Here is a 27141-nt window from a genome sequence, read left to right as displayed (position 1 = left end):
GAAAATTTAAGCAATTTGCCGAAGGTTAGTGTTATAGACTGTTCTGTTGCCTGGGTCTCTTAATTCCGGGAACAGGATTATTTTCATCCCAGCATGCTACCCAAGAATATAAATTAATTTGAAAATCGGTGTAAGCAAAGCAAATTAAGATGGAAGCTCTACTATGAGATAAAATTACATAAGACATCCCAAATGATTTTGTCTTATTGGATTATCTTCTGTGCTGTTCTTTTCCACTGTTGGGGCCAACTGAGAGTTGATTGTGTGGATACAGAAAGATCTGTGGCTTTTAGCCAGTGGTAGCATATCTTATTGAAATGTGACTTCTTAAGTATGACAAGTGTATTTATCTTAATTCCAACTTAGTGTTATGTATTCCGGTCTCATTTTGTGGGTTTAAACATTACACTAGAAACAGAATGAGAACATCTTGAATGACATTCCAAGACTTAAATAGTGCAAGCTGAGACTCTTTGCCAAATTTCCCTCTCACTCTCACCGAAATAGCTTTGTGCACTGCAGCACGGTGACAGGGAAAGGTGAAGCTGTCGGAGTGGTTTGTTCAGTGAGTCTCAATTTGCAGTGGGGTACGTACATCCCACGTGCACTCCGCAAAGACTCTAACTCAGAGACCTGATCTTCAGCAAAGGGGATTATAAAATGCCTTCTTCATTGAGTGCCTGTGGAGCTTTAGGAACCCTTTTCTAAGCAGCATCAATGCAACCACAGGCTGCTAGAGAATTTAATGCAAAGGAATGCGAGCCTTTCCAACCTACCCCTTATCCCCAAGAGTATGTAGCAATTAATTACATTATAGTAGTTTGTTCAGCCATGCAAGTTTGACTGGACCCACACGTATGAGGATCTTGCCAAAAGAATGAGTCAGACTTCAAAAGAATTCAGACTTTGGGAAGGAAAGGTCTTTAATACTAAAATGGAAGAAAATATATCCTCATCCCCAGTCCTGCTGCTTCTTCAATCAGGTGACCATCACCTGGTCATCACAAAGGGAAACTGTGTAGATTAATATACTTTGGGACCTATCTACAAGGCTGTTGCTGGGATGAATGAACAAGAACCAGTGTTGTGTTTTTATCTTAGTCTGATGTTACTGGTGAGATGAAACGGACAGACAGGCTGCTGGATCTCATGGTCTTAAATATTGCAAGGACAGTAACTGTGGAACCTTCAAGTTCAAGCCCAAACCAGGTTCCACCCATTTGCCAACAGGTCTGAGGCCCCAAGCTGAGAATCACAATGGTTTAAGGCAGGCCCTGCAGCGGCTATAATTACAGGATGGCCATACCAACAAGTTCCTTATATCCTGCCATAACTTTACTCTGCCACAGACTGTAAAGCTCACATAGCATGAGATGACATGGGATCTGGGTCCCATGGGATCTAAGGGCTAACTAAAAATGAAAATTACCCAATCCATGAAGTGATCTTGCATTTTTATGCCCTACCCGCTTCTGATGTACTTATGTATGCCAATATCTTAGAAAACTGCCAGTTTATGTTTCTAGTTGCCCCCCCTGCCCCCACCCCCCACCCTGGGGTATCTGATTATAACATTCCTCTATTTTCCTGTTGTGCGCAACATTTTTTTTTTTCTTTTGGGATGATGAACTCAGGATGGGAAGGGAGTGTTTAGCATCATGGAGGTTTTAGAAGATGTGATGGGGTTTTTGCCCATGGTAGGAACCTAGGCTCTCAAACAAGGATGTGAACTGGTCATGTGTGACAGGGAACTAGGCAAGTGGTCACTCTAGTATCCATAAAGTCCTCAGCAAGTGTCACTCATTTAGGTGAGATTAGTGGTCAGGTGTCCAGCAGCAGCTAAACCAGCCCTGAGTCTTTCCCATTTTGCAAGTTGAATGGCTCACCACCTGGGGCCTGTGCTAAGAAGTAGAGAAGGCCTGAGGGCAGTGGTTTCCCCACCTTGGGGAGGTACTTGGGGAGGGCAAGGGGAATGGACCCAACAAGCTCAGATCCACCAGAAGCATTTCTTCTTCACTTTCTTGGTTTTCCTCCTTAAGTCCTGTTTCTCAGGGACTGGAGGCTCTGCTGGGGACTTTGGTGGGGGAGATGCCTCCTCAACTGGTTCTGCTTCCTCCAGACTCTGTAGAACTTCATGGAACCTGCCTTCCTGCTGTCGAAAATCATATTCTACACTGAAAAACACAGAGGAGAAGGAAGGAAAGTAAATTCAAATCAGCACTTATTGATTTAGAATCACCAAGTATCTGACATGGAAGAGCATAGGCTTTGAGATCAAGTTCCAGATGCTTAGGTACCTGCTGACCTTGGGAAAACTGTGCCACCCCTTTCAACCACTAGTTCCTCACTGGTTGAGTTGGAACCTGTAATGCCTTCCTTTTGAGGATGAGACATGTAATATGACAGCCTGATAGTAGGTGTTCAGTAAATATTGCTACAATCTCTCTCACATTTATTTAATGCCTCTAATTGCTAATTATTTTTACACATTTTGCATGAAAGCTGCCTCATTATAAAAGATTTAAATAATACAGGGGAAGATACAAAAGAACTAACCACTCAGTTTCCTCATCAGTAAAATGGACACAATAATAGCAACTATTCCAAAAGCTTTCTTTGCAATTAATATGTATATTAACCAAGTGAAAGAATACAAAGGAAGTGTTTAGGGCAGTACCTGGCATGTAGTAAGGCTTCCATATTTGGTAGCTTCTATGAGTCACCATTGCGACTATTGCCACTAATACATTATGTCTTGCTCTTTGCCTTGCTTCTCAACTTAACAATGTGTCTCAGAGAGCTTTCCATATACATTCACCACGTAATATTCCTCAATGTATACATATTTAAATACTTCACTGGGCATTTCCTAATCTTCATTTTTTTCTTTGCTATTTTATTTGTATGTTTTGGAGTTGTTAATGTACAGACTCCATTGTATTATTTGTACAGAGGTCTGTGAGCTAAACATGATGTATTTGGGGATCAGGGTTCCCAGAGGCTGAGAGAGTCAGATGCCTGGGAGTACAGAAGTTCTGGCTTGCTCATAGTGGGTACTCACACATCCTGTGTCCTTGAGGGCTTGAGAATCAGGCCTGCAGGTGTGTTAGGGTTTGTCAGCTTGACTCATAACTCGGGCTCAGTTTTCCCAGAAGCTGGAGAGGCAGGCCAGAAAGAATGAATCCTGCAGATGTCCCTGAAGGCTGTGCAGGGGCTCCCTCTGCCTTTAATTGTCCACTTTCCTCCCTCGGAGATACTTATGGAGGAGTTTCCAGTGCTGAGATCCTTATAAGAAGGCTCTTAAGCTTTTAGCTGTATTTTTACCTGGTTTCATTCTAGAGGCCTCAGATGGCCCAAGATGAGTAACCAGTGTAGGAGTGTGGAAAGGGGAGGAAATGCAGAGTCATGGAAACAGTACATTCTCCTTGCTTAGCATGAAGGGAAATGAAATGTTTCATATTGAAGACGAAAGACCCCACATTGGTTTGCCATGTGACATGAATGTCCAAAGCCTTTCTAACCAGCAAGGGATGAAAAAGAGCTGTCATTAAAAGGATACTTGGTCCTGGTCTACTATCCCATATCACCTCTTAGAGACCCAGGATCAGACTAAGCGCTGCTGGAAAGGCAAATCATGGTTGTCATGCATGACTAATGAAGTCCCCAAATGGGCATTCTGAGATGGAAGAAGCTAAAGAGTCAGAAGAGCCAGATGGCATGTTTTGTAGCCAGACGGGTGGGGTGTCAGTGCTTAGGGAGTATTGGGAAGGTGTTTCTGATTATTTCATTTCTGTAGTTTTGATAAGCTTCGCCCAGATTTTCTTCTCCTTGGTGTCATCCTTTCTTTTTCCATTTCTCCCTGGTGCCCTCTATAAAGATATACTCCTGGATGGATGACCTACATAATGGCTGTATTTTCCAAAGCAAAGCTCCACAACTGATTAGCTGTGAGATCTTGGGGAAGTCATTTCTTATTTTTAAGCAGTAGTGTCTTCATCTGCAAAATAAACATGATATCTACTCATAGGATTTCAGTGAAATTTAAGAAGTTCAGCTCAGAGCAAGGCATCAAGTTTTCAGTCAGTCATTCAACAAATATTTATTATCACCCATGTGCCAGGCCCTATGCTAGGTGCTAGGGAAGGAATGGTAGATAAACATTATTTCTGGCCTCCTCGTGCTGGTAGTCCAGTGGCTCTGTGTCCTCAGTAAATGATAGCCAACATCAAGAGCTATTAGGGGCATTTTAGTCACAGCCCAGGATTCGCTAGGTCAGTGAGCAGAGGCATCCACAGACTCAAACAGTGAGGCTTTCCTTCCAGGATGCAGTATCAGCATTGTACTCCTCTTTGTCTCTGGGCCTGGGGTGAATTTTTGTCTGCACTACCTGCACCTCACTCTCCCTTGTGGAAACTTAAAGAGATGGATTTGGGGGCTGGGGAAGAGTTGTTCAGCAACCTCTGCACTGCTTCAAGGAAAGCTGGTAAAGCAGTATGTTGCAAACTCTGATTCTTACCCCCTCTAGCACTAGTTCACAGGTAGGGAACATCCATATTCACAGTTCTCCTACCTCCTGAAATATCCCTATCCTTCCCCCAAAGGCACAAAAATGACCTTAATCTTAGAGCACCAGATAGAGCCCAAGAAAGTGGGTACTCCCTGCTCGTTCCAGGAATTTCTTGTGCTTTCTGGTATAGGACATTTCACCCATCTATCCAGTCAGCCAGCCAGCCAACCATCCATGTATCCAACCACTCATCCATGTGTCTATCCATCCATTCATACATCCGCCCATCCATCCATCCTACCTACCATCCATTCATCCAGCCAGCCAACCAGCTGGTCAGCCAGTGTATCCTGCTCTGGGCCTGACACTGTGCTCAGTTGCAGGGATAATAGTAAGACAGACAGATGTGGTTACTGCTTTAGTGGATCTTACATCCCAGTATTTGAGGTATGTGATTAAACTAACAGTTGCTTTACAAATATGCTTTGCATTTATCCCCACTACCCCTACTTGCCAACTGTTCATCCATATATGTCTACCAAATGATACGAACATACACATAAACTGGCCTCCTTTTTCTCATCTGTAACATTTCTCTGACTTCATAATTTAAACAAACAAATGACAACAACAGCAAATCACCTGAGTTTGCCAAGACTCACAGTAGTGTCCTAATATCAGTTAGAAAACATAATGCTCTGGGTGATTCCAGAATGTGTATAGAATTGGCATGCCTGGGGAGAGAAGAGCCAGGAGACAATGTAAACTCAGTCTCCTCATTACAATTTAAAGTTCAGCACAATATAGAGAAGAGAACAGGGGCTCTTGAGTAGAACACTCCTGGGTTTGAACTAAGGCTATACCACTTACTGGCTGGGTGACCTTGGGCAAGTTGCTACTCTTTCTGAGACTCAGTTGAAAGAGGAGATTATAAAGCTACCTTACTGGGTAGTTGTGCAGATGGGACAAAATAACAGATGAAATGTCCTCATGTAGGATATGGTCTCTGCCTACTCCACTCTTCAATAAGTCTTTTGTCTCCCTATCTTAGGGACTGAATGCCTTACCTCCTCACTCACACCTTTAGCTCTTCAGTAATTGTACACCTCGTCGGCAACATCATTCTTCACTCCTCCCCTCGGTATACATTCGGGGAAGAACACACTCTTTATGTTTCTATGGAAACACCACAGGGTTCCATTATAATCATTAGGGCTCCCCACCCCGCTCCTGCAACTGTCCCCACTGGTCTTGACAATTTAAAGGGGATTGAAAGTGACTTTCTTTTTCAAGGCCAGGGAAATAGCATAGTGTAGGGAAGCATGTATGCTTTGGAAAGAAATTGATTAATGTGTTTTCGGCCAAAGCAATTTATTAACATAAAGGAAAATTGTCACTTTTCTTCTTATCCATCCATTTGACAAACTACTGTTTAGTTTGGAGGGGAGGAGAGGGAGTATATTTTGTTTTGGTAGCAGCTGCCTTATAAATAGGCAGGGGCAATGCCCTCTCTCATCTGTTTTCATTTTGAGGCTGAGTAGAGAAGAGGAGATACCCCTTAACTTCCTACTTATCCAATCCACACCAAGTTGGCAACCTCTTGAAAAGGGAAATAAGCTGCCTACTTGGTAAGAATTCAAGTAAAGTCTTATCAGAGGGTTCTTTGTAGGTTGGTATTGACATAGAACACCAGTAACTTCTCCAGCCTCACCTCTGCTTCTTTTCTTCCTCTTAATTTCCCTACCCTGCCACTCTTATCATCTTCTGCATTCATATTCCATATGGAGGAGAGAAATGTTGAGTGCCTAGCTTGTGTAGAGCTCTGGCTCACAGTTTGGGCCAAACGGTGGTCAAGAAATTGTTACGGTATGGGATTCAGGCCTGGAGCCATTGAGATAGTCCAGAGTATTCAAGGTCTGTGAGGTTAGTCCTTTGAAGATGTGTGGAATACCTAACACCTGGTTCAGGGGTGGGGGCACTGAGGAGTTCACTGGGGAGCCTTAAAGCCCTTCCTACCCAAGATGACTGTGCATGGCACCACATTGGATTTAGAAAGTGAGCTGTGTGTAAAGTAGAAATGGAAGAGAGCTTTCAGGTTTTCCTCTTGAGGGCACCTCACTAATCTAACTGACAGATCAATGCTTCAGCTATCATGCTAGGTGAAAAGTAGAAGGATGTTTTTCTAGGTAATTGGAAGCAGCGAGAAGCCTAAGTCATGGCTTGTCTAGAAGAAGAAATAGTGAGAAGCAAAAAGAGGATAAATTCATAAATATATAAGCAAACAATAGAGCTGATTTCTGGATGTAGTATCTTGGCTAGGCAAACTAAAGTTGGGTGAGCCAAAAGGAGATAAGAGTTTATATAGAAACAAACAGTGGAAACCTCTTACTTTTATATAGCACTTTCAAACCGCAAACATTTCAAATCTGTGTTTTTATTTTACCCTTACAATAGCCCAGAAATATGGGAAGATTGTTATCCCCATTTAACTGACAAAAGGGGTTGGCAAAGGGAAGTCATACCATGAATTATGATCAGAATATAAGCCTGGTCTCCTGATTCCTAGTCCTTTGTTTTTCCTAAAGAGGGGTCAAATGTTTTAGCCTGGGCTTGTCTATTACTGGGGGTCTTATTCTAAGAAGAAGAAAGAATGAGAGGACCTGTACCGCATTAGGTGAGGACATGTAGTATTTAAGTGAATAATAATAACAATAATGAGAAGTAGGAAGGCAGGGAGGAGGAGGAAGTGGAGGGAGAGGAAGGGGGTAGGAAGAGAAGAACTAGTAGTAATCCATATTGTTGATACTATACTACAAGTTCAGTAATTCTTACATGTCTCATGTATTTCTCAATTAACTTCATTTTACAAACAAGGAAACTGAGCCAAGGAGAGGTTAAATATTCTGCCAAGAGCATGCACTGGTCAGTGATAGAGCCAGGATTTGAGCCTCCTTTGTCTAGCTCCAAAGCTTGTATACTAAGATATATTGCACTGAAAGAACATAATAGTCTCTATCTATGTGAGATTCTAGTTGCCCAATATGTATGGGGTAGGGGTGGTGAGGTGTGGTGACCAAGGCCTGGTGCACCTTAATGACCTCACCGCCCCCTGTGACACCAGACCTAACCTGGGGCTGGGCTGCATGAAGGGCACTTTATGACCCAGTTGACCAATACACCTTGTAATAGTGTTTCTTTTTCTTATTCTTTTTCTTCTTCTTCTTCTTCTTCTTCTTCTTCTTCTTCTTCTTCTTCTTCTTTTTTAATTTGAGAGAGAAAGAGAGAGAGAGAGAGAGAGAGAGAGAGAGAGTGCAAGTAGGGGAGAGGGGAAGAGGGAGAGAGGAAAAGAGAGAATCTTAAGCAGGCTCCCCTTCTAGTGTAGAGCCTGACACAGGGCTCAGTCCCACAACCCTGGGATCATGACCTGAGCTGAAGTCAAGAGTTGGATGCTAAACTGACTGAGCCACCCAGGTGCCTCTGTAATAATGTTTCTAGATTGCAGAGCAGTTCTGACTGTGACACTGCATTCCCAGAGAAGATGGGAACCCCCTTAGGAGGCAGCTTACTCAAGGCAATATAGGGGCTCTGCAATCTTGGGTCTACTGTAGGCTGCTGAGGTCTGCGGTAGGCTTTGTGCACTTCCTTCTTAGGTGAGTCTTGCTCTTTTATAAAGAGAAAAGATGATAAGCCACTTCCATAAACCATACACTCCAGGCAAGTTGGCTGAGAAATTAATGATCCACAGCATCTTCCTGAAGATAAAACATCTTCCAAACCCCTCTCCATCTCTTCATCTTCTTTGTGCATCAGAGAGCTTCTGTGGCCCCTCTTGCCATGGAACCCAAGTGAACCACAGATTTATTGACCTCCTGTCACTTTCTTTTTTAAAGAATTAGCTGTAAGAATCAATGGAATCAGTGAGGATAGTTTGGTTCCTATCCACTTGGATAAACCATGCTGCTTTGGAAAGTGTCTCTGGGGAAGAATTACAGTCTGGGAAAGTAGGGGTTTTAGTTTGTTTTCTCCCTCCCAATACCCTCCCCACCCCAGCATAGAAGGGATTTTGTTCCTAAAACTTTCTTCTAATGACTAGTTTTCTCATTATTTATAGGGTGTAATTTCAAGCTTCACAACTGGCATCCATGTTAAGTTGGCAAGTGCACCTCTTCTCCTAGGGCATCTGTCTGCTGACGAATCCTCAGAGAATCACAGGTGCTCTCCTTGGTACATAGATAAGCAGAACCAAGCTGTAGAAGTCTTCACTGCTGATCACTGTCTATGAAAGAGATCTGTGCTGTGTTCTGTGGCTCTGTGTCAAGAAGACCTTCAGGTTAGGCCTTCAGAAAGGGCAGGCCATGTCAGAGAACTTTAACATATATTCACTGATTATGCAAGGTCAAAAGGTAAGAGGGGCAGGAAAATCTCCTGAATGCAGGATCGGTTTGAGCTCTGGCTCCACTGAATCTTGGACAAGTCTTCATTGAGCCCCTCTGAGTCTTAGTGTCCTCATCTGCCGAGTGACAATATCCATACCCACATTTTAGGGTTGTTTGTTGGGAGTCCGAAGTGAGATGATACATGTCCAGTGTTTAGCAAAGCGCCTGGCACCATGCCTGGTTCAACAAATGGTAATGATTGTTACATTAACTTGACAGAGAAATAAAGATTGGGTCATTCTGTGGTCAACCGTGGCCTCTGTGCCAGCAGCCATCCATTTGTTATTCCTGTGAAATTCTCAACTTGATTGATTTTATATTTATGGCATGTTTCAGCCTCTTTAGCTATTAATGCATTAAAATAGGGTTTAATTTTTATTTCAGATAAATTGCCAATGCAATAAATCATACTTTCTCCTTGCATTCTACAGAAAAGAAAGGGATAAAGCTACTGAGAGAAACAGAGGCTAGGGGCAAATGTCTTGGGGATCAACCTGTCAGGGCTCAGAGAAATTTCCACCTGTACCCCAAACTCTATATCTGTTTCCTAAAGAGATAGCTTGAACCATGTTTGGGGCAGTTGTTTGGGGGATACTGGATGATATTGCTGTAATGTTCCCATTCCATTGTTTGCAATAAATGCTGCTCAGTCTGGACTGAAATGTGGTGAGGGCTGCAAGTGCATCTGTGGTTACCAGAAAGAACAGATATGCTGTGTAATTTATAATTATTTTTCATTGTGGACTTCATTGCTGGCCAGAGGGAGGACTGTGGCTGGAAGGCAGAGAAAGCTCTCACAGTTCACCCAGCTCCACACTGGGAGAGCATCAGAGGCAGACAAAAGGAAAAATACTAAATAATTTAAGTGGAAAATCGGTTACTAAACCCACAGGCCTGGGTGCATATTACATTTCTAATAAACTAAGGCCTTTTTCTCTGGTCAGGCAATAGCTTTAAGTGGCAGGCCAAGACCCCGTGGCCAGAAAGCATCACCTCAGATGGAAACGCAAGGAAGACGCTCAGGGCTGCTGACCCCTAGTTGGCTCACGTAGTTCTCCAGAGCCTCTTTCCTTGATAAGGTGCAGGCCTGGCCTGGCTTCTCCTGCAGGGCACACAGCTGTAAGACTTTGGCCTGCATTCCAGAGAGGCGCCTTCTAATGAGCTCTGAATATCAAAACTGTAAGGGAGAGACACTGGGAATGAGGAAGCTGGTTGCCGGGTACACGGAGAGGCGCTTGCTGTAAATCTCCCTTTGCATATCCTTAACATCTCTGTCTGGTCCAGAAGGAGTTATAACAGTGGAGGAATCAATAATGGTGAAAATGTAGCCTGTGGTCTGTGGAGCTTGAGGAAATGGTGGTGGAGGCTTCTGGCATTCAGTGTCATGCATATTACCTGGCTCACGAGCATGGGGTGACTATAGCCCTCTCCTGAACAGGGGGTGGTGGTGCTGGGCAGCACTTTGCATACCCACCCCACCTAGTGTTTGTGACTGCTCCTCCAGGACTCACCAGAGGATAGTTCCTAGCATTTGCTCTCTTGGCTTGGCAGCAGAATTGGGCTTTAATTGGTCTTAACCTTAATTGGAAGAGGAATGTGGGCAAGGATTGCCATTTCATTTCTGATCTCAGATGAGGCCCGAGGAGCTGGGAGATATAGCAGGAAGGAGTGACTACAAATGAATACCCTAAGTAATGCATAAGGCAAGCCTGGACCTCAAAATGGACTGACAGAGACTCGTTTTCCCTTATCATTGGAAACAGGAGGCCTCAAAAGTTCCACTTACTCTGTGAGCAAGCCCCCTGACCTTCTCTTCCTTTCCCATTGTGTCCACCCTCACCTGCACCCCCTATTTAGGTCTGTATATGACCACCTAAACCTGTAATTAGAAGGGAAAGTCATCTTTCTAATGATGTATTTAAGACAAAAACTACTTACTTGGCTATTTTATTAGCAAGAATTTTCTATTCATAGACATGTAAGCTGTTTGTCACAAAAGTGCCTAGTAAATCAACTGCCACCCCCTCTTTTCAAGACCCTGATTGAATGTCTCTGAAGCTATAATGGATCCGACCTTCCCAGGAAGCTTGCTGTAACCAGACTCCCATCCTCCACCCCACCCCTCTTCTCCAGCAGGTTGGGGGTGAAGGCCAGCGACCAGTATTCACATATACCCAGGAGACTGCCATACAGGTAGTCCACGATCACCCTTTGAGAACACTATTGAAGGCCTGCGTCTTCAACTCAAGCCCTCACGATGCCCTTGGCTGAGGAGAACTTAGTCATGTAATGCTCTGCTGACACTCCTCAAATAGGTCTGACTCTGAAGGTAGCATGCTGTGGAATCTAGCCAGCAGGTCCTAGAACAGCATCCCAATCTTGTCATTACTAGCTTCAGAGTAAATGTGAGAGTGCCTCACTCACCTGTTCCCACTTGTATAATCTGAGTACTGTGCAAGTACCTGAACTTCAGTTACTTCATCTACAAAATGGGAGTGTTTTTATCTGTCTCACATGGTTGTGAGGATTACAGGTGAGAACAAAAGGTATTTATAATGACAAGTAATAATAGAAACTTCTTATTTCTTCCCCCTGATTTTCTTCCCAACAGATCCCTGCCCTCAGCTAGCTGTCATAGTTGTAAAAATCATCCAAAAAAAAAAAAAAGTCAAATAAACTGACTTCCAGTTAGATGTGAGTAGTTTGTTAATCATAAGGGTTTAATCTGGTTGTATTATTATTGCTGCTGAAACAAATCACCACACATGAGTGGTGACAAACAACACCAGTGGTACTCTCAGAGTTCTGGAGATCAGAAGTCCCCAGAACTCTAAGTCATGGTGTCAGCAAATCTCTGTTCCTTCTGGAGGCTCTGTGAGAAGTTCTGTCCCTTGCTTTTTCCACCTTTCAGAGGCTGTCCACATTCTTTGCTTGTGATACCTCTCTTCACCTTCTGCTTCCATTGTGTACCTCCTCTGACTCTGTATCCCCTGTTACATCTCTCTTCCCTTTATAGAGATCCTTATGATTAAATTGGGCCCACCTGGACGATCCAGGACACTCATCCCATCCCAGGATCCTTAATCACATCACAAAGTTCATTTTGCCATGTGAGGTAATATATTGACAGTGCCCAGGAATTAGAATGTGAATATCTTGTGGGGCCATTATTCTGTTCACCACATTGGGTTTTGATATTTTACCAAGAAAGACCACAGATCTCTAATGTCTTAATCTCCTCTTCCAAAGACATCATTGGGGGCAGATCAGATACCAGAGAAGGGAGATACTGGAGCATGGAAGGGGTTTGTGGTTTGCCACAAATCAAACTTTGCCTTTTTACCACAGCCAGTACAGAAGTGTACTGGGCAGTAATATTGGATGGCCATGATGAACAAGGATCTCAATGTCCTGTGAAATTGCAACAAGCTCTCTGAGTCATCAAAAGAAGATTTGATTAGGTTCCATCTTGTTGAGAGTATGTAGCACTCCAGGTATTTGAAAATTGACAATCTCTGTATTACATTCAGGTGTATGATTCAGTTCAAAATTATCTACTGAGGACCTGCTGCATAGAAGCCTTCCTTCCCTAATAAGAACATTTCATTAATTAACTAAGGGTCGGGGCACACACAAATGGTAATAATGGCTTTACTTTTGGACAATCTAAATAACTGTCTCAATCCCACCACTGCTTTTTATCTTTGCCCCAGTCAATATAGTGTTCCCTTTTTTGACAAGTGTCTACTGAGTGAAAACTATGAATTAGACACTGTCCCACAACTTTGAGATATTAGCCATTTACTGAAGGAAAGAAACTCATCAACACTACAATGCAATAGGATAAATGGTATAGCAGAGGGACATGCATGCCATGGGGATCCTCCATAGGAAGGAATGTAAGGTTATCCAGAGGAACAACATGAGGAAATTCCCAGACAAAGCAGGGTGGAAAAGACATTCCAGGAAATGAGGGGACTTATGCAAAAGCACCAACATGTGATAGAACACACAGTATTTGAAGCTAGCCCAGTTCCTTGTGACTGGGGAGAAATAGGAGACCCAGCAGGTGAGAAGGTTAGTATCACATTCAAAGAGCCTTGAAAAATTAGCTAAATGCAACAGCAGGAACCACAGCAAGATTGTTTAGCAGGGGAGTGACATGTTAAGATTTTACTTTTTGGGTAATTTAGCAATCGATGTGGAGGATTACTTGGGATGGGGCAAAAGGGACTGATGGCAACAAGATGAGGTAGCATTCAAGTGACAGGTGATGAGGGCCTTGACCAGAGACAGAGGGGCTGAAGCTAAAGGGGATGGATTTAGCAAGTAGAATTGGTAGCCTATTTGATATGTGTTGTGAGGGAGAAGAGTGAGGCAGTGGGGACTATAGTTTATGGAGCCATGGTCAATGGTGTTGAGCAAACTAAATAACAGGAAGAGAATTAATTTTGTAGGAGAAAATAAGGAGTGTGTTTTGATAAATGGTGAATCTGAGGTGGTTGTGAGATACAAATATGGAAATATTCATAGGTACACAGAGAGAGAGAGACAGAGAGAGAGAGAGAGAAGGGGAAAGAGCAAGCTCATGGAAAGGTAGGGAAGGGTAGTGTCACAGAAATAAACTTCAGACCCATGAGCGTAGTGAAAGCCATGAAAAGAGGCTAAGGATGAGCAGAGGAGGCAGGAGACAGCTGTCCAGGTCGACTTTCTCATAAACTGCAGATTTTCTGCTGCTCTCTGCTCTCTAGCACCTTTCAAATCCTACGTAGCCAACCTCATTCCTTCAGCCATTTCAAATGGTAAATGTGTAGCCTGAACTTTGTTTCCATTTCCTAAGCAACACACTTAGATGGGAGGAGAATTTTTTTTTCTGAGAAAGACTTCCTATTTTTTTCCTTAAAACATTTGAGACATTTTACAACTTAAACCAAGCAGCTATTTTCCTGGGATCTACGTACAGAAAATAAATGCATGATCGGTGTAGACAAAGACCTCCGAAGAGGCTCTGTGATTATTTTTAGAGTGTCCGTGGCCGTGGATGTGAAGATGAAGTGCTAGAAAAGCAGAGAACAGGAAGAGGAATATGGCATGGAGGGACCCCAGGCCCTTGAGAAAAGGGAAGGGAGCTTATCCCTTAGGACAGCATTTCCCAAACTTCATCCTTTATGTACCACCTCTAAGGTCTTTGTGAAACTCCCCATGCCATCTGCACAATTATTTACTTGTTTTTTTTCCCTCTCTAAATCAATTCACTTTTAAACTTAAACATTTATACAAAACAAGTAATATCACTTTTGAAAATGGAGACCTGTATCACTTGCAATGGATATATAGGGGGGACTAGTTTTCAAAGTTAAAAACTTAAGTAAAACATGTAAAATGATTACCTTCTGGCCGGATACTATTGCTTGCCTATGGCTATGAACCTGAGAGCTGCTCTCTCTTGGCAAAGGCATGTGATAAGCAAGCATTAGAAAGGCTTTGAAGAAATTCTAGTACCAAATTCAGATTCCACCCCACCCCCCCACCTAGATAAGCAGAAGGATAGAAATAAATTTGAAAAAAGGACAACCTTCTCACCAGATAATTCAATGTTGTCTAATGTTGGAACCACATTAGATACCACATGGGCATTCACCCAATCCTTTGAGTAACTTGTCCTAGGATTAATACTAAGGAGAGGTGAGGAGAGTGACTGGGGACTAAACAGCCTGCAACCAGCTTGAGACATCTAGAGGCAATTCCCACACTCTTGCCTTGGTACCTGTGGCAGTCACATTAACAGAGTCCATTCTGCCGGCTGTATAGAAGCCCCTGAGAGCCCCTGAGAGCTATGCATGGATTCTGTAGGCATTGGTGTTAGTGCTATTCTCCTTGGTGAGGTAGGGTCTGCCAGAATGATCCCCAGTAAGAAGAAAGCCAAGGAGACATGGGGTGGGGGCACCCAGAAGGCTCGTAGAACAGGGAGAATGAATGGGATAGAACTGATGACCTCACATGTAGCAGAGCCATAGCCTTTGGCTGATGGGGCCACTTGGAAAACCTTATGTTGTTAACTTAGCAGCAACATCTCCATAGAAGACCCAGCAGGCAACTCATCACACGCCCATGTACTTTATGTACAGTGATGTGCACTGGGCCCATCCATCACCAAGGAGAGAGACTGCAGCTTAACAAGGCCTGAGGATGAATATTTCACATCACTTATTCATTAGTTTGTAAGATTTGACTTTCCAGGGCACAACACAAGGTTTGAAGTCATTTGAAATGTTAAAAAAAAAAATTGACAACTCTCATCTTCCCACTGTTACCCTGACGGGGATGTTGTTCTGATCTCTTTGCTTTCATCAAATTAATTGCCCGTTCTGCAATGGCTTAGATACAAGACTGTAGATAATGTCTGGGAGAGCAGTCTGCTTTTGAATGGTAATAAGGGTTGGATACATACAATAGCTGTTCTTGAAAAACTGGAAAGGGATGTGGATGTGACGATTTGCTAACCCATCCAGGGGTGTCACTTAATTTAGAATGTTTGCTTGGGATGTTTGAAGTAAGTACCAGAAAAATGCAAACATTCTCAGACTTGTTGGAAGGTCATAGTTTAGTCAAATATTGCCACTTTCAATTTAGCATAAAATATCAGAATGTCAGAACTGAAAGGAACCATAGGGACCATCTAATTAAAGGCCCTCATTTTTCAGATGAAGAAACTCAGAGGCCAGAAATGATTTGCCCAAGGCCAGGCCATGAAGCTCACAGTAGATTGGGAAATAACCACTTGTCCTTTTCACTTACAGAGCTAAATAAAAAGTCATCTTAAGATAGTAAAAAATACATCATCTGCTGCTGAAAAAAAAAAAAGAGATCATCCAAAATTTAAATGGAGGTTAGTTAAAAATAATTCTTCTTGTTTATGATGAATAGTTTTTTGCCCTTCCTAAATGTATAGACAATTAATAATTTTTTTATGTTTATGTAAAAATATATTTTTATTTTGAGAGAGAGAGAGAGAGAGAGAGAGAGAGAGAGAGAACAAGTTGGGGAGGGGCAGAGAGAGAGGGAGAGAGAGAGAATCTCAAGCCCTGACAGCACAGAGTCAGAGGTGAGGCTCAAACTCACAAACTGTAAGATCATGACTTGAGCCAAAATCAAGAGTGGGAAGCTTAACCAACTGAGCCACCCAGTTTCCCCTAGACATTTGATAATTTTTGTTCTAGTGATTAGAAAATTTGCTTAAGACGGGGGGATATAAGGTGCACTTAGAAAATGCCCAAGACCCCATCTAAGTGTAGGAGGCTCCTGACTTCCTGTTCCAGCACCCCTCTGCCTACCCCCAATCTCTTGTTAGGACAAAGTCTCAGGATTCTGCTAAAGAGAATGAGAGATTTTAAAAAGACACTGGCAACACAATTTGGGCTTCAATTTGCTCAGGCTCTTGCTGCTTTTCTCCTCCAAGATAGAAAAAGTAATAGAGAGAGCAAAACTGTATACTTTAGTCAAACAAAATTAGATGCCATCAACTGAAATGACTGCTTTTGACCACTTTTCTACTGTGCCACCAAAAGTGGACTTCCAGCTAAGGGGGCATTGATCTTTCTAGTAATAACAGTAATAAGCCCTTGGATTTGTATAGAAGTTTGCAGTTAAAAAAGACTTTCACTTATCTAATCTTATTTGCTCCTCTTGGCAACACTTAATAGGGATAATTGTTCCCACTCCATAGGTGAGGCAACTGAGCCCCAGGTAATTTAGCAGGCATCAAACTTGGGGATTTTGACTTCAAGTTTAGTGTACTTATCACTATATGATTTTTCCCATCAACCGCTTATAAAAATCTACTTTATTGCAGCAACCTTACCCTCTGCCAGAAGGAAATGATGTGCTTAGTAATGAACACAAAGTGCTTAGCTCAATTCTTGACACATAGTGCATGCTTGGCAGGTGACTGCTACTGTGAGGAAGGGGCAGCGTGGTGGAATAATTGAGATCATAGGGCTTGTCATCAGAAAGATCTGGACTTGAGTCCTGAGTCTGACCCGTTCTGTTCTCTGAAAATGTTGAATGCAAGCTGGGTCAAATGGCTCAACTTCCCTGAGGACATTAACACCTGCCTCACAAGGTGCAATTGTGAAATGAGTTGCAAATATGCATGTGGAGCTTAGTTGTGGTGCCTATACTTAGTGTGCAATAAATGTAGGGTGATTAAAAGGATTTGCTCACAGATCTTATTGTAAGGACACAAAGCAATGTCTGTCTTGGAACCAGATGTTAACATTTCCTAATTAAACACCTTGTTCTTTAAAATTTTCAGGCATTCCAAGGCCTCCTGTCTTTGCCTCTCACTTGACCTTACATGTCTAAGAGAGTTTACAAGGGTGTTCGTTCTGCGGCCCCCACAGCTTCTGTGCTCTACAGAGCAGGCCTCAGTTGTGGCCAGGTACCTGTATATGATGCACGCTGTATTCTGGCAGGTACTGCAGTTGTTGAGATCTTGGCCAGTTCGATAAAAGTTGCGCCTGCAAAATAGAGCATTTTCTGGATAAATCTGTGGGCAAAAGCCCCATGGGATGCACACATTCTAGCTACTTGTTTCCCACAGCATAGCACTGCCCCTCTCTTGGGTAGCAGTGTTCTGGAGTTGCATGACAAATAAAGAAACAAGAAACCCATGATACTAGGATCTCACATTTCTGGAGGGCTTTATAAATGTTTAAGCACTTTCATATCTGAGGTTTTCTTTATGCTGACAATAAGCCCGTGAGATGAGTCAGTTACTCTTACCCCCACTCCATAGGAAGGGAAACTGAGGGACTTTGCAAATGAGTAGAAGAGGTGAGATTATTAAAACTTCTGACCATGTCATTTAGTGCATTTCTCTGTATCACTGCATTGCTTCCCTCTTATAAGGCAATGTTGGTTCTAATTCATATCAGCAAATGCCGGTTAATTACTTCTCTCTTCCACCCTTTTGCTCATTAGCTTTGGCCATTCCTTCTACTCACTCTTTAGGGAGAACTTTTTCAAAGGACAAGCATTCCACACTTAAACGACTGCCTTCCCCCTCCCCAGACTGGTGCTGAGTCACCCAGGAAAGCATTTTGTGACTTCTTTCCTCTTTGCAGAATTGTGATCTCATTTGAGGTCCTACCTAGCAGATCAGTGATGGGCTGGCTGGATCCATCAGAGTGGTTTGTGGAAGGGAAGGTCAACAGTACCCTCAAGTCCTTTGTAACAAACACAAATAACTAAAATCCTGTGCAAATACAGCAACTTGCTAAGAGGATGGTGTGTGTGTGTGGGGGGGTACCTGTGTGCTGTCATTTTCTCCCATCATTAACTGGCCCCCTCTCTTTATGAAAATAATTTTTGACACTGTTGTTTCATTGCCCCCCCCTTTCTCCAGTCTGTTGATATCTGGAAACAAAAACAAATAACAATGGAAATCCACCAAAGCCTAGAAATTAATGAAACCCATCTGCAACAAAGAGAGGCCATTGGTAATGACTTGGGGAAACCATAGAACCTCAAAGACTTTGGAGACATTAACAGAAACCAATGCTCTCTCTCTGCCCTTGTCTTGGCAAATGACTTAGCCCAGTAGTTTTCAATATAAAAAAAAAAAATTCACCTTACCCTTCTGTGAGAGCTCGAGCTTTCTCCAAGTCTTGGATTACATTCAAAAGGACTTTAATTTTCTCTTGGTTCGAATGCAGAGATTCCTCCACGGACTGCAGCCTGCCTTGGAGATCACAGAGCTCCCCCCGTGCCAGGTGAATTGGATTAATCCCATCAGTCTCTCTGCTGCTCTGCAGTGTGGTCTCCCTCCTTGGAAGAGGAGCTGGGAGGTGACTGTTTCCTGAACAATTTTGAAAGTCCTGGGTGTCTGACTGGGTGGGGTTCTTTGCCATCTGCTCCTGACACATGGGGACAGATTTTGACACACTGTTAGTTTTGAGTGACAGCAGATCCTGGTGATTGTTGCTCGATGAAGAATAGTCTGAAGCCCCTCCCGGATGGGCTGGCTGGCTGTGGGAGCCTGGTGAGGGGGAGCGGTGAGTCCGTGGAGGTGAGGGAACACATGTTTCCTTTGACCGAGATGACAGTGGTCCAAGGTCTTTGTCATCAGAGTTGTCTTTGGGCAAAAGCAATTCGGGTTTAAGTTTCCCTGTGCCTGGCATGTGGCTGGCATCGCTGGTGGCATTTAAGCAGGAAGGGGATCTTTCTGAATCTGATAGTGGCACTGTTCTCCCATCACCTGGACATATGTCAGCCAAAGGATGTATGGAGTTGCTTATATCACCTGACCTGTCTGGGCTGAAAGTGGACTTTCTAGCTGCCCAGGTAGGACTGTGGTAAATATCATCGGGGACCTGAATGGCAGCAGTTGCTTTCTCTGAGGCCCTCCAAGCCCCTGCTTCCAAGCATATGCTAATAGGCCCATTGCTCTGCACCTTGGACATTCTAGGAGGAAATGGATGAGACACTTTGACCCTTCGAGGCCCATCCTCAAGATGCTGAGCCAATCTTAAGTAGGCAAGGTCAGAGGACACAATGTCCTGTTCAGAGAGGTTGCCGTTGACCTGGATGGCACTTTGGGATGCTGTTGGCATTTCTACCAGGGACTTGCTGGCTGTGAGTCTCTTCCTTTTGAAAACTGGGAAATGCTTCCTGAGACTGGGGGAGGTTTGGATAGCAATGTTCCGAAAGCCCCCTGCCTTCTGGGACCTGGGGAAGGAGAGTGAGTAGGTGGGAAGGTGATGGTGCCTGGAGGCTTGAGTCTTGCCCATCGCACCTGGGTCCTCAGAAGTCTGGACATCAGCCTCAGCTAGGCCAGGTGGAGTCTTACTGGTCCCATCTTCCTTGAATCGAACCTGTTGAGATTTGCTCCTGCGGTGGTGGGGTTGCTTCACAAACTCCACTGACTCTAGGCTGTTACGCTTTAGAAGCACAGGCCGCACTTTCATATTTTGCTGGGCCATTGAGCCTCAGTTGAGAGGATTGGGACCGTACACTTCTCTGGGGCACATTTCCTTAGGTCTTTGGAGCAGCATCTAATGATGGCATCTCAGGCATGGAGATCTGCCAGCCAGGTTGAAGTGGTCCTCTCCTCTGTGTATGGGAAGCTCTGTTGGCCATTCCCAGACAGTAGATTCTACTTGAGAACTAGCCGTAATGCTCCCCCTGCAGTTAAAATACTATTTCATTGCAGTGGTAATTGCCACTTAGATAAACAATGAGTTAGGCTAATCATTAAACATCTGATCTACCAAGAGAGCTGGTGGGCTGTTTATCAAGAGAGGCTGGCAGGCGGTTCTGATCCTGGAAGAAGCTTGCTGTCTTGAACAAAAAGACAACAAAAGTACCATTTAGGGGATAGCGCCAGACTCCCAGTGTGTGAATTCCAAAAGAAACCTGCTACGTCTGGAACATACGGCTTCCCTTCCCGGAGCATCAGTTTCCACTGTAAAACTGTAGGAAACTTAAACACATCTTCTTTCCATAGCATGTAAGCAGACAGGGAAATCAGTGACCTGGGGCCTGGCTTCTTTGATGATACATGGTGCCCCTAAGGGAACATCCCCATTTGTGTCAATCACAAGTTCCTCCTTTGGGGCCATTGTTTTCTTTCATGCTGTTTCCCTTTTTGTCACAAAACTCAGTGCTGTGTGACCATGACAGGATTGAGGCATCCGAGGGCATTCAGAGGGCAGAGACCCTGTTGGAGTGTCTTGGCTGAAGTTCACATGTAGGCAAAGTGAGCCACATCTGCAGCCTCTGGGAATTTGAGTGAGAACTGAGCTCACTGGGCCTGGGGGCAGGGGTCTGAGGCCTGGCAGCCCTGCCAGCCAGCAAGGAGCATCTGAAAGGGAAGAGAGAATAGTTGTAACTGAGAATGAAGTTCAAACCTGGGTTTCTCTCCCAATCCCAGCATCCTCGCCTAGTGCTTTTGAGTGGGTGCTCTAGGAGTAAGTCAGCTGCACCGCCCCTCTTTCCAGTCCCGTGGTGCGGCAACCACCTTGTGGCCACAAAGCCTGGGAACAAAATGCCTGTCTGCCTGGACCATTTCCTCCTCCCACTCACTCCCAGGCACCCGTCAGCCAGCTCCTATTCATCTTTGCAGTCCCAGCTTACGTGCCACTTCCTCTGGGAGCCTTTCCAAGGACTCCTCCCTCATATACACCTTCAGTGCTAGACCACAGCAAGACCCATTATACCTTCTCAGCACATCCTTCACAACACAAACTGCAGCTGTCCTGAAAGAACCATTTGTGTCTGCATGTATTTAGGTATGTCTTCCTCACTAACCTGTAGACTCCAGGATGGCTGGGGATGGAGCCTTTTTTTTTTTTTTTTTTTTTTTTTTTAACTGCTTGGATATTTCCAGCCTGCTTCTAGGCTCACTTTGGGTGTATAATGAGCATTTGTTGAAAGAGTGAATGGTTAAGTAAAGGATCCACTGGAAGCAAAGGAGGCCTGGGCATAGTATGGAGGTCCTAGGGCATCCTGCCAGTGCAACAGGGTGCTGAGTTTTCTCTGCTTTGACTATAACATTTACTTAAGGACAAGATTTTCCCCTAATGTCTTCATTTTTCAATTGCTTTCCAGAAGATAAATGTGCATAAAATTATCCATGGAAGGTGTACTTTGTAGTAAAAACATTTACCATTTATTGAACACTTACTTTTACCATACTGAGGTCTTTGCATGTATTAATCATAATAGCTAGCATTTACTAAGTGCTTACTAACATGCCAGATGCTGTGTGGTGTTTTTTTTTAATGTTTATTTATTTTTGAGAGACGGAGTGCAAGCAGGGGACAGTCAGAGAGAGAGGGAGGCGCAGAATTTGAAGCAGACTCCAAGCTCTGAGCTGTCAGCACAGAGCCTGACACAGGGCTTGAACCCACGAACTGTGAGATCATGACCTGAGCCGAAGTCGGACGCTTAACCGACTGAGCCACCCAGGCATCCCTACCAGGTGCTGTTTTAAGCACTTTACAAGATATAACTTTTCAATTCCCTACCCTAGAGAGGTGGATACTCTCATTTTCCCCATTTTACAGCTGAAGCCGAGGCTCAGAAAGTTTAAGTAACTTGCCCAAGGACACACAGCTAATGATAGCAGCGTCTGAACTTAGTCTGTGCTCATCACCTCTACACTCCATTGCCTCTCCAATATTGCATCATCTCACTTAATCCTTAAAACAAATCTATAAGTGTTGGAACCCCTGTTGGACTGAGGAGGAAACTGAGGTTCAGAGAGGGTAAGTGCTCAGTGAAGGAGCTGAGATGTGAGCCCGGGAGTTCACGATTCCAAGGCCTGTGCTCTTACCCATGAGGTTTTGAAGTTGCCCCCTTGGGGTCTTCCTGGTCTGTAAGGCATGTTATATCTGTGATTTGAGAACAGAGTTTGAAGGCCTGTGCAGGTCTGGAGAGGTGCAGGGAGCTGTCCCCTGGCCTGGCCATGGCAAAGAAAATCTGTTTTCTCTAAGTCCAGTGGATCCCACAGCACTGGGATGAGACAAATTTGAATGTTGCCTGGGTTGACTAAAGGATTTTAAAGGAAAATAAAAGTGCTAAGTATTTGGGTATCTTTGATTGAGTATTCTGTCTGTGGTGTCCAGTCAGGAATTATTAGATAATGCCCATGGCAACTTTGGCTTTCCAGGCTCCCAACTACCTTGAGAAAGACCAACTAAACCTGTGGGGCTGGAGCCATTGAGTGGCAGATCTGAAAGGGAATAGGATCCATCTGTAATGCTAATGAGTTGGCCTGAGGCCCTACAATGACTCTTCACATTCTGAATATACCTTAGACCTGAGTTAAAACCCCTGTCCCTTCCTGGCTAAAGGGTTTGGGGTAATACTTATCCTGTCTGAGCCTTTTTTTTTTTTTTCATCTGTTACAATGCAGGTGATGCTCACAGCATAGACACAGATGCAGGAGTTTGATGAGAGAAGTTAATGAGACATTTATGCAAATCTCTCAGGACAAAGCTAGGCCTACAGTAAGCAGTCAGTATGGGTTAGCTGTTGCTATGAATACTGTCCTCTTCATCTGCAGCCAGGTTTCCTTGTTGTGAGTGCCAGAACCACTATCCACAGCTTTTTCAGAGCAGGTAGAACCATTCTTGGGACAGAGAATGGACAGTGTTTGGGGGAATTACCTCACACTTACCTTGCCTATCTGAAAAGCAGGGCTGGCTTCTGGGAGCTGCAACACCACGCTACTCTCTGGGAAGATAGCCCTGCTGGTGATGGCTTCCCACCTCACTCAGTATGACAGTCCCAAACAACTCCACTTTTGTAATCAGTTTCATGTTTCAATGACTGCAGAATTTTTAGGTCTGGAAAAATTCAGTAGTCCATCCCTTTATTCCATGACTAAGTCCTCTCTGCATCATCCTTGCATGCAGCAAGTAAGCCTACCTGGTTACCTATAATGACAGGGAGCTCACCATTTAATCTCATAGTTGATCATAATTATTACAATTTTTTTAATGTTTGTTTATTTTTGAGAGAGAGAGAGACAGAGCAGGGAATGGGTGGAGAGAAAGGGAGACACAGAATTCAAAGCAGGCTCCAGGCTCTGACCTGTCAACACAGAGCCCGCTGTGGGGCTTAAACTCATGAACTTCGAGATCATGACCTGAGCTGAAGCTTGACGTTTAACCGACTGAACCACCCATATGTCCCAATAATAATTATTAATCATAGCAAATATGTATTAAAAACTTATTATAGCCAAGCACTATGTTAACACTTGACATTTAATCCTTAAAATGGCCTTCTGTATGTGATCCCCATTCTGCAGAATGAGCAATTAAGACTTGTGAGGTTAAGTCACCTGCCTGAAACTGCACAGCCCATACCCTTAATGTTTGTGCTGCAGAGTCTAGATATTTGTATGTCTACTTTTGTGGATTTCTTTGCCTAATTGTCCACTGTCTATTTCCTCTCCTTAACTATTCATTAGCTCTTCATTCTGGGTAACTTAACTCACTTAGGCTACAATTGGCTGAAGCTGGTTTTCATAAGAGCTAATGTTTAGTGAACATTGATTATGTGACAGGCATTGTATAAGTGTTTTTCATTTACTGTAGTCCTTAATCCTCACAACAATCTTAGAGGCAAATGCTATCTGTCCCTAATTTTATAAATGAGGACACTGATGCACATGAGGTTAAGTGATTTGCTATGTCGCTCACCTGGTAAATGATGGAACTGACATTTGAACCCAAGGACTGATCCTGGAACACAGGCTCCTAACCACTGGTCCCTCCTGCCTTCTCCAGGACTGGGGAAGGACTAAGCTTCTTGTGTAAGGCTGTCAGACAGGTTTCATTTTCCTCTATATTTTCCTTCTAAAAGTCAGCCATTATTCTAGTTTAGCCCTGCTTTTTCTTTTCTTTTCTTTTCTTTTCTTTTCTTTTCTTTTCTTTTCTTTTCTTTGTGTTCATTTATTTGAGAGAGAGATAGAGAGCAATTGGGGGAGAGGGGAGAGGCAGAGAGAGAAGGAGAGAGATAATCCCAAGCAGGCTCCACAGCTGTCAGTGCAGAGCCCACATCCACAGAGCTCAAACCCACAAAATGTGAAATCATGACCTGAGCAGAAAATAAGAGTCAGAGGCTTAACCAACTGAGCCACCCAGGTGTCCCTAGCCCTGCTTTTTCTACAGGAAATTTATGTACCCTTTCTTTTGATATTTAAAAACACTTGGTTTTCCATTTTTAAAGGTATTACATGTTCATTGTAAAACTTCACATAATGTATATAATCAAAAAAAAAAAAAAAAAAAAAAGGAAGGACAAAAAATCACCTAAAATCTCACCATCCAGAAAGAGCCACTAGGCATCGCTGATTTGGTAAAGTTCATTCTATGCATCTTGCTGGTACCATCTGCACATTCATTGCATGCATACTGCATACACTTGCAGGTTTACAGGAAGCCTTTTTTTTTTTTTTTTAACCAAACAGCATGGAGGAAGTTCCACATTAAAGCATATAGATTCACACCATTCTTTTAGGTAGGCTAATAGGACTCTGTTGTCCTATTGTCTGGTTATACTATGATCTATTTAAATAGTATTTTTGTGTGTATGAATATTTAGGTTGTTTCTAAATAGTTGGTTTTATTAATGCTGTAAATAAAATTTTTTAAGTATGTGAATCTTGGAACATGATTTCCTTAGAACAAATTCTAGAACAAGAATTAGTGGGTCTAAGTACTCATAGATTTTACATTTTATTGATATTATCCCTTTTCCTTCCAGAAAGTTCTACTATGCAATTCTACCCTTACTGCATGAAAAGGACTTTTACCAGAGTCTCTTTGTCTCTGTGTTTGGTCAGTCTGATGATTTTTTTTAAGGGCATAGTTTGCCAATCCCTGCCAATAAAATGGGAAAGAATTATATATCATTATTCACATTATGGAATTTAAGATTGGGCATTTTTCCATATATTTATTGGTTTTATACTACATTTGGAATGAAAAGTTGAAAATGACAATTTGAATAATTAAGTTAATGTGGAAACTGTTGTGTCCTAGACATAACCTAGGAAGCTTAGTAAATATAAAAATTTCCACTTTAAAAAAATTGCTTGTTTATATTCAATTCTTCTGCTCCCAATTCCCATCATGACTTTCGCACAGATGTTCTGGTGAGTACACCTGGTTAAAAAGAATCACCCTCTGTAGGCCTCAGGTCTTCATAGGCTCCTAGCTGGCCACTAATTGATAGGGAGTTCCCTAGCCTTGGTATTTAGAGCTTAATTAATATCTTGTCCAGAGTTCAGAATGGTTCCCCAGAGATATTGCAGTAGTCTGTTGCACGCCCAGTGACTGGGAGTTATTGCTGATCTCTGCAACACTTTATTCCTTCCTCCCTTGATTATTGACTTATTGAACACACACTGACTATTTATGTTCCAGCCATGCCTTTGGTCCACTTTTGATAGTCCTCATGAAATAAGTGTCCATTTAGTAGGAATAGAAACATTTAGTACAATATCTGTAGGTTAGAAACCTTTCTCTAGAATAGACTTCTAGTCCTCTTCTCTGACATGTAATTAGGCTATACAGTAAAGGGTTAAGTGCCTAGGCTTTAGATGATGATTGACTGGGAGTATAATCTTCCATTTCCTGACTGTTGACCTGGAACAAGTGACTTGGCCTTCATAAAATCAGGGTTGTTGTGAGGATTAAATAAGATTATCTATATTAAATAGCACAGTCAATGTGAGCTCATCAGATAGCTTTCAACTGGAGACCATGGGATACTGGTGAGTGGGCCTTGGCTCACTTACTTTTCCTTGGGGGAATAAACTGTAGGTAAATATAGAGGAGGAAATGTACAATACAGCATTCCCAGGAATCTTGTCCATTTCCCTGCATCTCCATGCGTTCTCTACCACTTTAGCATTATACTTGTCTCCCTGTGCCATGATTATCTGCTGACCTTCAGCCTCCTCAATTAGACTACAGGCTCCTTGAAAACAGAAGGTGGTCATAGTCACTTTCAACCCCTGGCCCTTACCTCCAGCTTGACACAGAACTGGTGTTTACTTCTTGTCAAAGCAATGAATATAATCCATATTACCTAATTTGCCTTAGCTTCTATGGCATGGAATAGTTGTCATGGAGTAAATACTTGTGCAACTAATTAATTAAGAGAAAATTAATTAATTCACTTCCCAATTGCTTTTGCTTTTAATGATATATTATCAATGATGTATCAACAGTAGGTCTCTGGGGCAAATGAAATGTTTGTCCTTCAGTGTACTATATTTGCTGTATTTACGACTCAGATTGAATTTGGTTAAGCTTTATTGAGAACACATTATAACTTGGGCACTGTGATAAACATTGTGGAGTTTACAAAAAACAGTAATTCTTGATCCCCATTGTAGCACTAAGGAGGTAGCTGATAATGCCTCCTCATATGGAATGAATCTCTTGGAAGTGGTGCAAAATGTTGTGCAGAGTTGGGGATGACTTGGAGGAAGGTATTTGGTTCATTTTATATATTCAAATCCTGCTTCAAGTACCAGGAGACTTTACATTTTAAATAGGGTTGGACTTTATCCTCTAGGCCAGGAGTCAGCAGTTTCTCTCTCTCTCTCTCTCTCTCTCTCTCTCTCTCTGGCTCTAAAGGGTCAGATAGTAAATACTTTCAGCTTTCCTAGCCATA

The 27141-nt window shown here is 43.0% G+C and overlaps 2 protein-coding genes across 3 annotated transcripts in view; one reads left to right on the top strand and one right to left on the bottom strand.

The window, feature by feature from the left end:
* DOCK2 (dedicator of cytokinesis 2) overlaps window positions 1–27141 on the top strand; it is a 422892-nt gene that overhangs the window by 206472 nt on the left and 189279 nt on the right. The gene's annotated exons all lie outside the window — the stretch shown is intronic.
* INSYN2B (inhibitory synaptic factor family member 2B) lies at window positions 1988–20108 on the bottom strand. The gene is made up of 3 exons (XM_047091282.1): window positions 18580–20108; window positions 17388–17462; window positions 1988–2174 (listed from the first exon to the last, which is right to left on the bottom strand). The coding sequence occupies exons 1-3, from the start codon at window positions 19923–19925 to the stop codon at window positions 1988–1990; spliced, it is 1608 nt and encodes a 535-aa protein (XP_046947238.1). The 5' UTR covers window positions 19926–20108.

This window comes from Lynx rufus, unplaced genomic scaffold (genome assembly GCF_022079265.1).
Source record: "Lynx rufus isolate CCGP_SWC_20201006 ecotype Redwood Valley unplaced genomic scaffold, mLynRuf1.p SCAF_1, whole genome shotgun sequence".
In the NCBI taxonomy this organism is placed as follows: Eukaryota; Metazoa; Chordata; class Mammalia; order Carnivora; family Felidae; genus Lynx; species Lynx rufus.
This window is presented reverse-complemented; position numbering and strand designations above follow the sequence as displayed.

Coding starts and splice junctions, on each gene's coding strand:
- INSYN2B (XM_047091282.1), bottom strand. CDS start 19,925: ATGGCCCAGCAAAATATGAAAGTGCGGCCTGTGCTTCTAAAGCGTAAC. Junction 17,463..18,579: donor GCTCGAGCTCTCACAGAAGG/GTAAGGTGAATT, acceptor TCTATTTTGCAG/GCGCAACTTTTATCGAACTG. Junction 2,175..17,387: donor ACAGCGTGCATCATATACAG/GTACCTGGCCAC, acceptor TGTGTTTTTCAG/TGTAGAATATGATTTTCGAC.